The sequence below is a fragment of the Anolis carolinensis genome, unplaced genomic scaffold (genome assembly GCF_035594765.1).
Source record: "Anolis carolinensis isolate JA03-04 unplaced genomic scaffold, rAnoCar3.1.pri scaffold_9, whole genome shotgun sequence".
In the NCBI taxonomy this organism is placed as follows: Eukaryota; Metazoa; Chordata; class Lepidosauria; order Squamata; family Dactyloidae; genus Anolis; species Anolis carolinensis.
The window spans coordinates 25,140,250-25,155,355 of record NW_026943820.1 but is presented as its reverse complement, the minus strand read 5'-3'; the positions used below and the strand labels follow the sequence as shown (position 1 = coordinate 25,155,355).

At 43.4% G+C, this 15,106-nt stretch overlaps 3 protein-coding genes across 3 annotated transcripts in view; 2 read left to right on the top strand and 1 right to left on the bottom strand.

The window, feature by feature from the left end:
• The first annotated feature begins 186 nt into the window (after window positions 1-186).
• On the top strand, window positions 187-1,995 carry ddx28 (DEAD-box helicase 28). Its single transcript, XM_003222942.4, has one exon. It carries the CDS (start codon window positions 290-292, stop codon window positions 1,883-1,885), a length of 1,596 nt encoding a protein of 531 aa, XP_003222990.1. The 5' UTR covers window positions 187-289; the 3' UTR covers window positions 1,886-1,995.
• Window positions 1,996-2,500: 505 nt separating this feature from the next.
• Window positions 2,501-15,106, top strand: part of LOC100567007 (dipeptidase 2) — a 51,229-nt gene continuing 38,623 nt past the window's right edge. The window contains exon 1 of the mRNA XM_062961893.1: window positions 2,501-3,533. The gene's annotated coding sequence lies outside the window, so the exon portion shown is untranslated. The remainder of the gene's footprint in view (window positions 3,534-15,106) is intronic.
• LOC100567205 (galanin receptor type 1) lies at window positions 2,919-14,907 on the bottom strand. Its single transcript, XM_003222971.4, has 3 exons — window positions 13,787-14,907; window positions 5,174-5,239; window positions 2,919-4,274 (listed from the first exon to the last, which is right to left on the bottom strand). The coding sequence occupies exons 1-3, from the start codon at window positions 14,477-14,479 to the stop codon at window positions 3,957-3,959; spliced, it is 1,077 nt and encodes a 358-aa protein (XP_003223019.1). The 5' UTR covers window positions 14,480-14,907; the 3' UTR covers window positions 2,919-3,956.

Here is a 15,106-nt window from a genome sequence, read left to right as displayed (position 1 = left end):
CTCCTTTTCAATATCAGAGAATATCCTTATAATAATTTTCTCTTTCGACAGCTTTCTCTCTTTGACCTGTCTACTCTAGCGCTTTCTAAAGAAATCGTCGCTTTTTCAAATTTTAACTGTCACTCTCTCAGGGTGTCATTTCGATTCCCGGAAGTATCGTTCTAACTCTCACTCTATCCTCTTTAGCTGGTTAATCACTCTCTGGGCATGGAGTAGTGACGTCACGGACAGCGGGCCAGGAGTGGAAGGCGTCATCGGCAAGCGCGCCTTTGTGTCCCTTTCTGAGGCGATGGCGGTGCTTCTTCTCCTCAGGAGGCCGTCTTTGGCCTGGTTTTCCCCGGCCTGGCGTTGCTGGAGCTCCGGGGACGAGGCTTTAGAGGTGGTACGGATCCCTCAGGCCTGGAGGCGCCGGCTGGAGGAGCGACAGGCCTCAGGGAAAGAAGGCCCTGAATCCTTCGGCGGGAAGCAGAGGAAGATGCTGCTGAGGAGCCGGCGGAGGGAGCTGAGCCAGGCTTTGGGGCGGACGGTGGGCCGCTGGGAGAAGCCCCGCTTGGTGTCAGATGGGTGGAAACACCGCCTCTCGCGTGGGGACCACTTCCAGCTGGAGAGGACCAGGAAGGAAGCCCTGCAGGAGGAGGAAGGAGGAGAAGGCCTTTCCTTCCCAGCCTTGGGCCTGGATCCGCAGTTTGTGACCATTTTGGAAGGCGCTTTTGGCATCTCCCGGCCCACGCCGGTGCAGAAACGAGCCATCCCTGTCCTCCTCAAGGGGAGCAACACACTCTGTGGGGCTGAGACCGGTAGCGGCAAGACCTTGGCCTATTTGCTCCCATTGGTCCAGCGGCTCTTGACGTCCAGCCATTTGCCCCACAAGACGGGAGCAACAACCCACCCTCGTTCCTTGGTGGTCCTGCCTTCTAGGGAGCTGGCGGGGCAGGTGAGGAGTGTCGCCGCCCAGTTATGTGCCCCTTTAGGCCTGGAAGTCCGTGGCATTGGCGGCGGACGGGGCATGGGCAGTATACGGCGGAAGATCCATGACGTTTCCGTTGACCTCCTCATAGCCACGCCGGGTGCCCTATGCAAAGCCCTTCGGAGGCACATGGTATCCTTAGAGCAGCTACTCTGCCTCGTTTTGGATGAAGCAGACACCTTATTGGACCCCAGCTTTGTGGACTTAGTCAGAGACCTGCTTCAGCAAACGCCGCTGGCCTCCAATCGCAAAGAAGCCACCGATGTTTGGGACCCCAAGACCCAAGTGGTCGCGGTGGGAGCCACTCTCCCCAAAGGGTTGGGCGAACTCCTCAGCGAAGTGGCTGACTCGAGCAGCTTCCGTACCATCACAGGTTATGGCTTGCATTACCTCCAGCCTCACGTGGAGCAAAAATTCATGCGGCTGAAGGGCAGCGACAAAGTAACGGAGGTTCTGCAGCTCCTCAAGGACCGCGGGCCCATGTCGGGTGCGGTGCTCATTTTCTGCAATGGCGCAAGCACTGTCAACTGGCTTAGTTACATTTTGGATGACCATAAGATCAAACACTTACGGTTACAGGGCCAAATGCAGGCCGATATGAGAGCAGGCATCTTTGACAATTTCCAGAAAGGTCACTCTGATATCTTAGTGTGCACTGACATAGCATCCAGGGGATTGGACACCACCCGCGTGGAGCTAGTTATCAACTATGATTTCCCATACACATTACACGATTATTTGCATCGGGTGGGACGGGTTGGCCGTATAGGCAGCACCTTCCCCGGGACGGCAGTCAGCTTTGTGACCCACCGGTGGGATGTCGACCTGGTCCGGAAAATAGAAACTGCAGCTCGCAAAAGGACCTGCTTGCCTGGGTTGGAACCCATTGTTCAGAAGCCCTTGTCTAAAAAAAAGTAATGCAGACCTATTTAAAGGACCTGTGTTTTTTATGTTCTTATTGACCGAATGAGGCAATGTTCAAGTAAAAAAAAAACACAGCAAATACATAAAACATGAATTGCTCTTGATACAGAGTTTTTAATTTTTTTATATGTAGCCTGTAATTTCCGAGAATGAAAACTACATGCATTCTGTATGATGGGAGAGAAAGCACACTGCGCATGTGTCCCGGTTTATTTAACCCTAACAAAACCCATATAGAGATTTAAGAAAAGAAATAGCAGACCCTTTTGCAAGCCAACTTGATCAGGCATCCCTTAATACTTTTCTTGAGGAAGAAAATATGTGCTAGAATACTAGCTTCGAATGAAAAAGATCCTACACTCAGTAGGATGAAAAGGATCCTACACTAAAAAGCATTTGAAAACTGCAATTTGTGAAAAAAATCAAATAAAACTTACACTTAGTGACAGCAAGGTATTTTGATCCTGACCCTGTTACATTTACTTCAGTTATCCTGCTTTTGTCCCTGCTCTGTTACTGGACCCAATCCCAGGTGCTAGTGCTAACCTTGAAACCTCAATGCCTTTTGACCTGGGTTCCAAAGGACTGTCTTTTTCATTACACTCTTCAATTTATGTATTTGGGATTATCAATGGCAGTGCTTAATAATTCTCAGTTAAGTGAATTTATGTAGGCTGTTCGACATCATTTCATGGTGCTTTATAATTTTGTTCATTCTTCTAAGAATGTTTTAAAACTTGCTATCTTTGGTTGCTGCTATTTCCATGTAGTGAAGCAGAGAGTGTGGTCTGCCAAATTTTATTCTGGCTTAAAGTAGCCTCCCTTTCACTCCATTTGGAAATGTTTAATTCCAGTCTTTGCCGTCATGCGCTTTTGCCTGTGTTGCTTTGTTTCCCATTCTATTTTATCACAAAAAGCACCTGCAACAAAATGGTGCAGAATGGGGTGTTTTTTTGAGAACCCTCCTTTTCTTTCCCCTATCTGAATTGTCAATATATTGAGGCTTCATCAAGCTCTTTACAGAGAGTCCCTTCATGATAGTTTTTATTTTATTCTCTTTTACTGCCTGCATGTCCACTTGATCTCTTCCTCTTATGCCTGGATAAGGCTATTTTGGTTTTACAAGCTACAATGAATACAACCCGCATAGTAGAGGGAATTATTCTCTGCACACAAAACACACATTTTTTGATTGTCAGTACATGCAGAAAGACTACGTAATACAGTCCCAATGGTGGGATGCTACTTTTAAAATATTAGATACATATCCATAGATTCTGCATCCGCAGATTCCACCATCCACCTCTTGGATTATTGCATTTTGTACAAGGAACACAATTTCACTACACCATTGTATATAACAGAAATTTAGCATCCACAAATTTTGTTAACAAATTGGGAATCCTGGAACTAAACCCAAGCAGATACCATAGACGTCCAGGATGTGAGAGTGTGGTTTGGTTGCCCCATATAGCGCCTTCCCACAACCACTCAAACTGGAATTCTTCAGATTAAAAATGCAGAACAAATTATGCAAAACAACAAACATGAATAACTCAGATGCAGTTGTTCAACTCTCTTTTTCTTTTTAGGCAAAATGCAACCCCAAAGTCTATGATGCAGTCAAGAACACCACTCACAGGTAACTGAAAGCAGGTTTGTGGAGATGAAGGTAGATCTTTAGTGGAATCAATGTACAGTGGCAATTTTACGAGACATTATTTTAGCTGTGTTTCCCACTATTGACACTCCCCAGTCCCTGAAAAATAGACTCATCTGGTGCTGGAAATCTTTCCACAGGTCATAAAACCTCACAATTACATCTTGGTCTGTAACAAACAACTTAGATGGCTTCCCTTTTGTGCAATGTTGGAAGCATCTTTATAAGACTGTCCTGACAATTGCGTTAGCTGTGTAAAAGGGCCTCAAAGGTGACAATGATGAATAGGTTGTTTACATGACTAAATAGAATGGCCAGACCAACCTCCCTTTTCTTGGGTGAATTCATTTGCATCCTTTTTAATTTCCATCTCCGTTTTTTTCCACCAGGCTCTGGCTCCCAGTTTTAAACATTGGTTGTTGAGTGACTGGTGGAAAAGTTCTCCATGCGAATCCTCACTAGCTTCTCTGCAGGGGGTGGCTGAAGGAGGAACTTGCAGGTGAAGACTTGCTGGCAGGATTTCCGAAAGTTCTCTGACAGGAAAGCGTAGATGATGGGGTTGACGCATGAATTCCCGTAGGTTAAGCAGTGAGAGATGATGCGGAAGATGAAGGAGGCGTTGTTGAGGGGGAAATGCCCAAACTCAGCCCACATAGTAATGATGTGGTGCGGGAGCCAGGAGATCATGAACACAGCAACCACAAGGAGCACCGTCTGGGCTGTCTAGAAAAGAAAAGGAGGGGGGAAGACTTTCAAAATGATCTCTAGTAAATGTGGTTTGGACGTTGTACAGAATTGATACAATATAGTAAGAGGAAAGGCAATGTCTGAATAATTTTCAGAAATTACAAAAATTTGGGTAGGATTGCTGTGAGTTTTTCGGTCATTATGTCTATGTTCAGCAATATCTCCTGACGTTTTGCCCACATCTATGGTAGGCATCCTCAGAAATTATAGGTCTGTTGGAAACTTGGCAAGTGGGGTTTATATATATGTGGAATGTTCAAGGTGGGAGAAAACTCTTGTCTGTTTGAGGCAAGTGTGAATATTGCAATTGGCCACCCTGATTAGTATTGAATGGCCCTACAGCTTCAAAGCTTGGCTGCTTTCAATCAAGGAATATGAAAGGCAGTACAGACTAATTCAGCCAGAAAAAAAAGCCATAGCAGAGCACTTGAAGAACCAACCTGGACTCAGCTTATTATTTCAGGACACAGAAATTCAGGACCACTCTAACAACCACCATGTCAGACTACACAGAGAAACCACTGAAATCCACAAGCTTGTGGGTGAAACATAAGGAGAGAATGCGTCTGAAACAGCCATACAGCCTGGAAAACTCCCAGCAATCCAGTGATCCTGGTCATGAAAGCCTTCGACAAGGGAATCAGTATTCCTTGTAAAAAATGGTGTGCCTTGACACGCTTTTTGGATTTCCTGACCATCTTTCTAAGGTGCGGTTCCCAGAGGAGATGGATTTTCCCATTGCAATTAGCCATGACTATTAAAGTGGTATCACACGGCATTGACTCTTCAGTGTAGATGCAGCCTTTGCCTCAAGATGTCCAGCAAATTAAAACAAATGCAACAGTGCAGAAACCTAGAACAGGCTTTTTACATACCTTTCTCTTGGATCGCTCTGATTTTCTGGAAATATTCTTCACCTTTTTATGAAGGTGATATAACACCTAAAGAGATAGCAAGAGGGAATGTGATGCGTTAGTGAGGAATAGATCAGATATTACTACAAATTGCCATGGAGACACAAAATATTGATTTGATTTTCATGTTAGAAATGTACCTGTAACTAGAAATGTTTTTACGCTTTATGTGAGCTTGGTAATAATTGGTTACTGTCTTTTGTGCTTTGTATCTTTGGTCTTGATTAACCTGTATATTTTATATTTTATTGTTATGGTCTTTGTCTGGCACAAGAAACATACTAATTGATTGAAATCATTGCACTTGGGCACAGTGCCTTTTTGCTGGCCACCCTTATAAGTCGATGCTCCCATTCAGGCTTATTTAGCAAGAAGAAAGCACGCCCAGGATGGCTACAAACAGACCTGATACATAATGTGCCTATGTCTAATGGAAGAATTAAACAAGATTGCAGACCCATGATCAGTTTGAAGAGTTTGGCAGTGTTTAGCTGTCACTTGCAATTAATCCCTTTCTATAATAACTAAGAGGACATCTGTACTGTAGAATTAATGCAGTTTGACATCCCTTGAACAACTTTAACGCAATGCTATGGGATCCTGGGACTCATAGTTTGGTGAAGCCCCAGCACTCTTTGACAGAGTAGGGAGAGTGCATTCCCTGTAACATTTGTTTTGACTCTTATGGTTCATCTGCACTGTAGAATTAATGCAGTTAAAGCAATTGGCACCAAATAGCAGCTCCAGACAAAATTCATAGAATGGGGAAAAGCATAAATCTATATTCTGCAATGTTGGGCTTCCTGGGGCCACCTATAGCTGCTGCTGTTTATGTAAACCCAGCAATGGGCAGGTTAATTGCTTTAACACAATTAACATCATAACATCCTAAGGTTTGTTTGACATGAATTATAATCAGTTGCTGTGCAGCAGTAGCTGGGAAGGCTATATTGCTCTCATTTCCTGCCTGTTGGCCTTTGGTCTGATTGAGACACAGGGCTCTTGCAATATGAGCTTTTGGGAGAAGTAGAAACAAATGCTAAGATTATCTTTTAGGAAAGATAACTAATTCTTTGCTGTTTTGGGAAAGAGAGGGTATTAGGGGCTATAAAACAAGTGTAGGACCTACATATGGCACCAGATTTGTGCTTCGTCCCCAGCAGATACCAAGGGCCTACTCTAAATACTTTGCAGTCTCCTTTCCTCTTACATGGTTTGCTGCCAGGGCTGACCCTCTGTTCTGCTCTGCCACTGTCTTCTAACTCAAAGCAAGTAGGTTGGATTAAAGCTTCTTCGTTCCATCCCCGAAGGAGCAATTCAGTGACAGTCCCAAAGAACATCCCTATGTCTGCATGTACATCATAGAATTAATGCAGTTGACACCACTATAATGTTATGGAATCGTGAAAGTTGGTTTGATGATCCACCAGCACTCCTTAGCAGATAGGGTTAACTACCTTGTAAACTATAACTCCCAGGATTCCATAACATGGAATAGTAGCAGTTAAAGCAGAGTCAAACTGCATTAATTCTGCAGTGTAGATGCAGCCTATGTCTCAGGTGTTGACAACGACAAATTAGAGCCTGGGACAATCCTGAACCGTCTTTTTAAAAAAAATTAAATTAAATTATTTTAGGACATGCACATATACAACATTTACAATTCCCACCACCACCACAAGGATTATTTTCTTTTACATATTAATCCTGTTTAAGACGATCCTTCTAGATTTACATACTGTATAACTATTTCTTATGGCATGAACTCGTGACTTATTCATAATATAATTCTTGATCCGGTTCCATTTTTCTTCAACTTATTGCATTCTATTTTCATTAGCTTTTGAATCATTTAATTTACATCCATAATTTCGATTTCCATTTGGTCCACCATATACTGATACCATTTGTTCACTGTCCACTTTGATTTATCTTTCCATCCCAGTACCATCACCGCTTGTGTGCATTCAATTATTGCTTGCTTTATTTCCCTGTAATTTCCCATTTCCTCTCTTTGTACTAAAACCGCCATTTCTTTTGTTTTAACCCAATCCATTCCTAATATTTGGTTTGACACATTTTGTATAATCTGCCAGAAGTATTGTACCTGTTTACATTCTCACATCATGTGCATAAATCGCCCTTTCTGTTGACATCCATGTCAGTACTGGCTGCTCCCCTTTTTATAATAATATGCTAATTGACAGGGTGTATGATACCATTTATGTAATATTTTTCTCCTAATTTCTCTTACTTTTGCATTCCTTGTCGTTTCTATTGTCTCTACCACTTTTCTCATATCTTGTTCTGTAATTTGTAATTCTGTTTCCCACAAACTTTTCAAGTCCCGTATTGACAATCCTGAACTGTCAACCTGAGTATAACTGACTGCTGGTATGATAATAGGGTTAAAATACTGAGCAGCAAAAATGAACACTACTTTGATTGTGTTGCAACTAGGAACTCGGCAACTGAAGTTAGAAAGTTATTCTGAAAGAGTAAGTAATTTCCATTACTCCTTGTGTTTCAGCTGTGACACATTATTCTTTATGTTGATTTTTAAAAGTATCTCACTGCATCACTAGTTAACTTTGCCATTACAAGAAAACTGTAGGATGGAGAGGAAAACTTGATTTTTAAATCTCAAATGCCTCTCTTGTTTGAAACTGGTAATAAACAAGGAGCTTATTTAATAAACAAAGACCCACTAAGAAAATCCAGCAAAAGACAAGAAGAATCATCCCTCCTCTGCAGGAGTCTACTGTATACCATGCAGCTGTCGACAAAAAATCTACATAGGGACCACCAAACGCAGCAGCATTGCCCAAACACGAATCAAGGAACATGAAAGGTACTGAAGACTAATTCAACCAGAGAATTCAGCCATAGCAGAGCATTTGATGAACCAACCTGGACACAGCATATTATCTACATCTGGGCGCCCCCTGGGCAACATCCTTGCAGACGGCCAATTCTCTCACACCAGAAGCGACTTGCAGTTTCTCAAGTCGCTCCTGACACGGAAGAAAAAAAAAAGCATATTATCTGAGAATGCAGAAATGCTGGACCACTCTCACAACTGCCATGTTAGACTACACAGAGAAGCCATTGAAATCCACAAGCACATGGACAATTTCCACAGAAAGGAGGAAACAATGAAAATGAACAAAATCTGGCTAACAGCATTGGAAAACTCTAAAATCAGGACAGTACATAAAAAACAATACTCAGGAAACAGGAGATCAAGACATGAAATAATCAGGGCCAGCGAACACTTCCCAACAAAGGATTCCCTCAGGCAGGAAGCAGCCAGGCTTTGCAGCTGCAAGGCCATTCAATGTTAATCAAGCTGACCATTTGCAAAGTTCACACTTGCCTCAAGCAGACAGATTCTTTCTCCCACCCTGGAGATCTATTCCACAGATATATAAACCCACTTGCCTTGTTTCCAACAGACCTCACAACCTCAGAGGATGCCTGCCATAGATGTGGGTGAAATGTCAGGAGAGAATGCTTCAGGAGCATGGCCATACAGCTCAAAAAACTCACAGCAACCCAACAAAGAGCTTTATTTTCAAGGAGAGGTGATCAGTCCTGGTTTGGGTCAGGCAACTGGACTCAGTTTACACCTTGGAGAAATTTTGGATTTGGACTGTAGTGCTGATAATCCCGCAGCTACCATAGCTACTGGCTATAATGGGTTTGTGTGAGTTATAGTCCAAGAAAAGGAGGAGATAAGGAAAGGAGGGAGGGAGGGAGGAAGGAGTCTTCCAAATTCTGCCCCAATTTAATTTACACTCCCTTCCAACTAAATCATCCTATAGTATGATATGTCAAGAAGCAGGCTGGTTTTCTTCTACCTCACTGCTTTCAGAAAGCACGCTAAAGAGAGGCATAAATGCCCCATTTAATAGATTTATTTTCTTTTCATTAATTGGCTTAAGTACTGTAGCTCTTCCAGCTCTAATGGTTAAGTACATCCATTGCTTGGTTACAAGGGTGCTCTAACTGTGTTTTCAAAAGGTTAATCTAAATTTTGTTGATATAACAGATACATTCTTCTCCTAATGGCTTTTGTTAAAAAAAAGAGAGAAAGCGAAAGAGAAAATCAACAGATGACTCAACCGACAATATTTTCATCCAAATTGAAAACAATCCCTAATATCTATGGGAAAGTGAAACCATTCCAAATTTTGGTTAGTTTTAAAGAAATTATCCATGGTGCCGAACTGTTTTAGAAATAGAATTCAGCACTATGGCAAGATCCTTTAAAACTTTTGTTAAAACATGAACATGGGAGCCAGTTGATGCTACTGGATGGGAAGATAAAATGGGAAAGAGGCAATCCATAAACAAGTTAAATATCCCTTATCTAAAATGCTTGGGACAAATGTCTACAGTATTTCAGATTGTAAAGGAATCTGGAACATTTGCACATACAGATCTTGGAGATGGGACTGAAATCTAATCATGAAACTCATGTATGTTTCAAATATGTCTTATACATATCGCCTGAAAGTACTGTAATTTCATCTATATATCTATATCTGTATATCTATATATCCATATATCCATAATAAAAGTGAAAACCCATATGTGTGTATGTGGCACGGGTGTCCGCTCACACAGATAGCCTCCACAAACAGGCTATAGTTCCCAGTGCTGAGCAGCCACCAAGTCACTCCCGTCCACTGACATTGCGGTTACAGTGAGCACCATGGACATTTGGGAGTAGTAGGTACTGGGATTTATAGTTCACCTGCAATCGAACCCCACCGATAATGGACCAGGATCAAACTTGGCACCCAGAGCCCCCATAACCATTCAAACATATTGGACTACTTTGGGCAAAAGGGAGTTATAGTTCACCTGCATCCGGAGAAACAGTGACCCCCACCGACAATGAACCAGGACCAAACTTTGCACAGAGAAGCCTCATGACCAACTGAACATACTGCAGGGCTTTGTGGGAATGGGCCTTGATTTTGGGACTTGTAGTTCACCTGTATCCAAAGACCACTGAACCCAGCCAACGACGGATCTGGACTAAACCTGGCACACAGACTGAACATTGTCTGCTGTGGATACTGACAGATGTTTTGGGACAATTACCCTGGGAATCTGGGAGTTGTAGTAGTTCACCCCCATCCAGAGAGCCCTGGAGCCAGGCAATGACCAGAGAGGTGATTTTGTTTCAACAAAGAACACGGGGGAGGGATGGTGGGTGAAGCCAAATCTCTACAGTATGATGGCAAATGAATTGAAAGAATACTGAGTACAACTGAGTCGCATGGTTTAGATTGAACAGTGTGATAAAGATTTCATTTCCACAAAAAGTATGACTGAGCTCTACCCTGCCAAACACTTCCCAGCTTCAATGTGATGAAGTCCCCAGTTATATGAGTATTGGGATCAAGGAGAGGGTCATAACCCAACCAGCTTTGGAACCTGATATGCTTCCTTTCACTATTCCTTCCATGACCCTAACATAACAACTCAGAAGGTAATACTTTGGTCTTCAGCCCAGGACCAAAATATTTTGTCACATGGAGCTGATAAAATGCAATTACACTGCAGGATACAAGCACTTTCAGATGGAGCTCATTGCAGTAATGGTGTCTCTCCTTGTGCTAAGATCAAGACCTTTTCATTGATGGGAAAAACCTGTCAATTAATATTGCGGTTATTCCGCCACTCTTCCTTGTGTGAGGAAGGATGCTGCTGTGCTGATGTTGTGAGGCAGAGCATCTTGCCGGAAGAGAGGATGCAGAGGAGGAAAAAATGGGGAAAAACACATGGTACGGCAAACATGAGTAGGACATGAGCTTCTGCAGATGAATGATCACAGGAATTCACATAAAGTGACAATATATCACAATTTTCTGTGAGGTGTGAAAATGATCCTTCTCAAAACGTGATTGAGAACAGATGTGATAAAAGTCCTGTGTCTTGGGCTGTGGCTTTTTCTGTACCTTCTCCACTCTTTCCTCTGTAAGCTCACTTCAGCAGCAGTCTGGGGTATGTTCATAAACCTCTTCCAAAGCAGAACTTGACTCATAAAAGCATTTTAAAAACTGGAAAGATCTTCCCTGTCCATAATTGCAGCTCCAGATCACCCAGACATGTCTGCAATTCTAGATCTCCCTGGGAACTGGCTCTGTGATCAAACCTTCACCAGAAAAATTACTAAAAGGCCGTTTCTTGGAAAAAGCTGACATTACTGCTGGGTACACTATGTGAGGACAACACTCCCTTGCTTCACCAGGTTAAATGTAAGCAATTTCACTGCTTCAGCTAGCAACTAAACATTTATTTTGCCAAATACTGCTGCTAGAGAATTGTTATTGGACTGCAGTTCCCATCAGTCCTAGCCAGCATAGCCATAAGTGAGGAATGATGGGAGTTAAAATTCCCATAGCCTTCATGGGGCCCACCTCTAACTATACCAGCTCTTTCCTGAATGTTGCTTGGGAACATTGATCCATTTAAAAGTTGGGGCCAAAATGGTGAATTCATTCATCTCAGCAGAAAAGTAAAAATTAAAAATGCTCTGTTAATCACCAAAACAGTGGCATCGTTCTTCTGTTAGAGCAAATTCAGGTGGTGAATGCTAACAGAAATGGAGCCAAAATAAAGCAATTGAGACAAAAGTGAAGGTATTCTTTCACTTTGTGTCTCAATTGCTTTATTTTGGTGTTTTGAAGTCTAAAACACCCAGAAGGCCGAAGTTTGCCCATGCGTGATCTACACTGTGGAATTTTGACACCACTATAATTGTTATAGCTCAATGTTATTGAATCATGGGAACTGTAGTTTTACCTGTCTTCTCTGTCAAAGAGTGTGAGTATCACACCAAACCACAACTCTCAGGATTCCATAGCACTGAGCAATGGCAGTTAAAGTGGTATCAAATGTATCAATTCTACAGTGTAGATGCATCCTTAGTGTCTGGGGAGAACCTGAACTGACAGGAGCACACAATCAAAGCACTCCCAACAAATGATCATCCAGCTTCTGTTTAAAAACCTCCAGAGAAGAGGACTCCACTAGTCAGTAGCTTTATTCTACTGCCAAAAATCTCTTACTGTCAGAAAGCTCTTCCTAATGTTTAGATGGAATCTCTTTTCCTACAAATTGAATCTATTGCTGTATTGCCTCCTAGTTATTAGAACAACAGAAATCAATCTTGTCCCCTCTTCAATATATCCTTTCAAGTATTTAACATGGCTATCGTGTGTCCTCTCCACCTTCTTTTCTCCAAGCTAAACATGTCCTGCTCCATGCAGGGCTTAGCTTCCAGACCTTTAACCATTTTGGTTGACTTTCTCTGGACACCTTTTGTCTTGTCCATATCCTTCCTGAATTGTGGTGTCCAGAACTGGACACAATCTTCTTCCAGGTGATGTCTAACTAAAGCATAATAGAGTGGAACTGTGACTTCCCTTGATGTAGACACTATACACCTATTGATGCAACCTAGAATCTTCTGGTTGGAAAGGACCCCAAGAGCCATGCAGTCCATCTCCCTGCCATCCAGGAATACTTGTGTGCTCCTCAGAGGTGCCCATCCAACCACTGTTTAAGACTTCCAAGATGGAAAGTCCACCACTCTCTGACATTTCATCTGGCTTCACGTTGTTGTAGCCTGGAAAACCAAAAGGCTGGCATCATCTTGGCTTACTCCATAACTCAAGGCCATTTCTATGATAGACAATAAGGTGCTTTGCCCATTCTCAGCAGAACGGCCTTTTTCATAACCAACTCTCCTAATTCAAAGCTGAAACTTATCCAAGCACTCTGATGGGATTCTGAGATCTAGTTGTCCTGACTTCAATGATGAAACAGGGATAGATAACTAGCCCTGATTTGGGACCTCGTTTTTTGACCCAACTATTGGTGGAGTCTACTATTGGTAGAGTCTCACTTATCCAACACTCGCTTATCCAATGTTCTGGATTATCCAACGCATTTTTGTAGTCAATGTTTTCAATGCATTGTGATATTTTGGTGCTAAATTCGTAAATACAGTAATGACTACATAGCATTACTGTGTAATGAACTACTTTTTCTGTCAAATTTGTTGTATAACATGATGTTTTGGTGCTTAATTTGTAAAATCATAACCTAATTTGATGTTTAATAGGCTTTTCCTTAATCTCTCCTTATTATCCAACATATTCATTTATCCAATGTTATGCCGGCCCATTTATGTTGGATAAGTGAGACTCTACTGTACATGGCCAAAAGAGCCAAACGATGGAAGTTGCTAGAGGTCCCTGTTCCAATTTGAGAAACTGAGCAATTTTGAGGTGTTCAATATTGCAGGAAAAATTGCAACCTAATGGTAAATGGCACTTTTAGAAGCTTCACCTTAGGAGGGGACAGAAAAGGGTCAATCCAGGGAAACTGTAGGAGGTGAGGCCCACAAATAGCACCAAGGTTGCACTTTGCCCATCCCCAAACTAAGCCACAAAGGATTGGGGTACAACAATCTCAGATGGGTCTGCATCATCTCTTCCTCATCATCATCAATATCACTCCACCATCACCACCACCATCCCCATCACCACCCACCTTGGCATAGCAGCAAGAGATGAGTACCAGAGGCAGCAGGTAACCCATCACCAAGAGAGTCACCTTGTAGACCCGCTTTGCGCCTGGGTTCTCAGCCCAGTGTTCCCAGCAGAAGGAACTGTTGGGTGCCCGGGGCTGCTCACTCACGAGGACCTGGTGCTGAGCCACTGGGATGGCGATGAGGAGGGACAGGAGCCAGATTACTCCCACACCAAGAGTGGCATTGCGTTTGCTGCGGATCCAGAGCGAGCGCTTGGCGTGCACCACGGCAATGTACCGGTCCACCGACATGGCCACCAGGGTGAAGATGCTGACAAGCATGGTGGCCGTGAACAAGTAGTGGACCCACTTGCAGAAGAAGGCGCCAAAGACCCACTCAGGCAGGGAATAGATGGTGGCCTGGAAGGGGACGCAGAAGAGGAGGAAGGAGAAGTCGGCAATGCTCAGGTTGAGGATGAAGATGTTGGTGGCACTGCGCGACGGACGTCTCCCTGGACGAAGGCGGCCCAGAACTACCAGTACTAGGGTATTTCCCACCAAGCCCAGAAGGAAGATCAGTCCAAACAGCACGGGAACAATCACTGTTTCAGGTCCACCTCCGGACATGCTGGGCCAGCAAGAAGAAGTGTTGGCCTGCTGGAACTCAAAGTCATTGAGGCTGCAGGTGGTGCCATTGGTTCCTGACGCCGCCATGGAACAGGATCACTTCATGGGATGCTCTCTCAGCTAAGGAGGACTGTCCAGACCCTCTTGGGTTTTGCAAGAAAGCCAAGGGTTCCAGTGGAGATAGCAGCTCAGAATCCTTGCCCTTGGTCCACAGACTTCTTCTCCAGTATGAAGACCTGTTGGCTTCCTGAACACTCTCTTTGCAGAGTCTGTCCCTGGGATTAGGGACAGTGAAGATATTCTCTCCCCAAAGATAACTGCATAAGATTTTTGTGGTCTTCTAGTTTTGAGATCAACAGCAACGCAAAAGAAGGGGCTGATTAAACCTGGATTTGAGAGAAGCTATCAGCACTTTCAGCTTATTTCAGCGGAGCTGTCTGTTGATGTGCTTGTCTGAGTGTGGCTGAGAATAGCCCCTCCTCCTCCTCTCTCTCTTTCTCTCTCAGGAGCTGGAAGGAGGGAAGAGGACTCACAGATGAGTGGAAGAGACACACCAGAAAGAGAGGTGTATATATGTGCCCTCTCTTCACACAGTAGACAGTTTCCTTCTCATTTTCCTGGGTTGCAGAACCAATTAAAAACCTAAGTTGGCTCAACTCCACTTTCTGTGCCATAGTGTTATTGAGCCTCAGTAACCTCCCCCTGGAAGATGTA

Excerpts from the sequence above, each read along its gene's own strand:
- ddx28 (XM_003222942.4), top strand. The coding sequence starts at position 290 with ATGGCGGTGCTTCTTCTCCTCAGGAGGCCGTCTTTGGCCTGGTTTTCC.
- LOC100567205 (XM_003222971.4), bottom strand. The coding sequence starts at position 14,479 with ATGGCGGCGTCAGGAACCAATGGCACCACCTGCAGCCTCAATGACTTT. Across the intron at positions 5,240-13,786 it reads TCTCTTGCTGCTATGCCAAG|GTGTTATATCACCTTCATAA; the intron begins GTGGGTGGTGAT and ends CTATCTCTTTAG. Across the intron at positions 4,275-5,173 it reads CAGAGCGATCCAAGAGAAAG|ACAGCCCAGACGGTGCTCCT; the intron begins GTATGTAAAAAG and ends TTTCTTTTCTAG.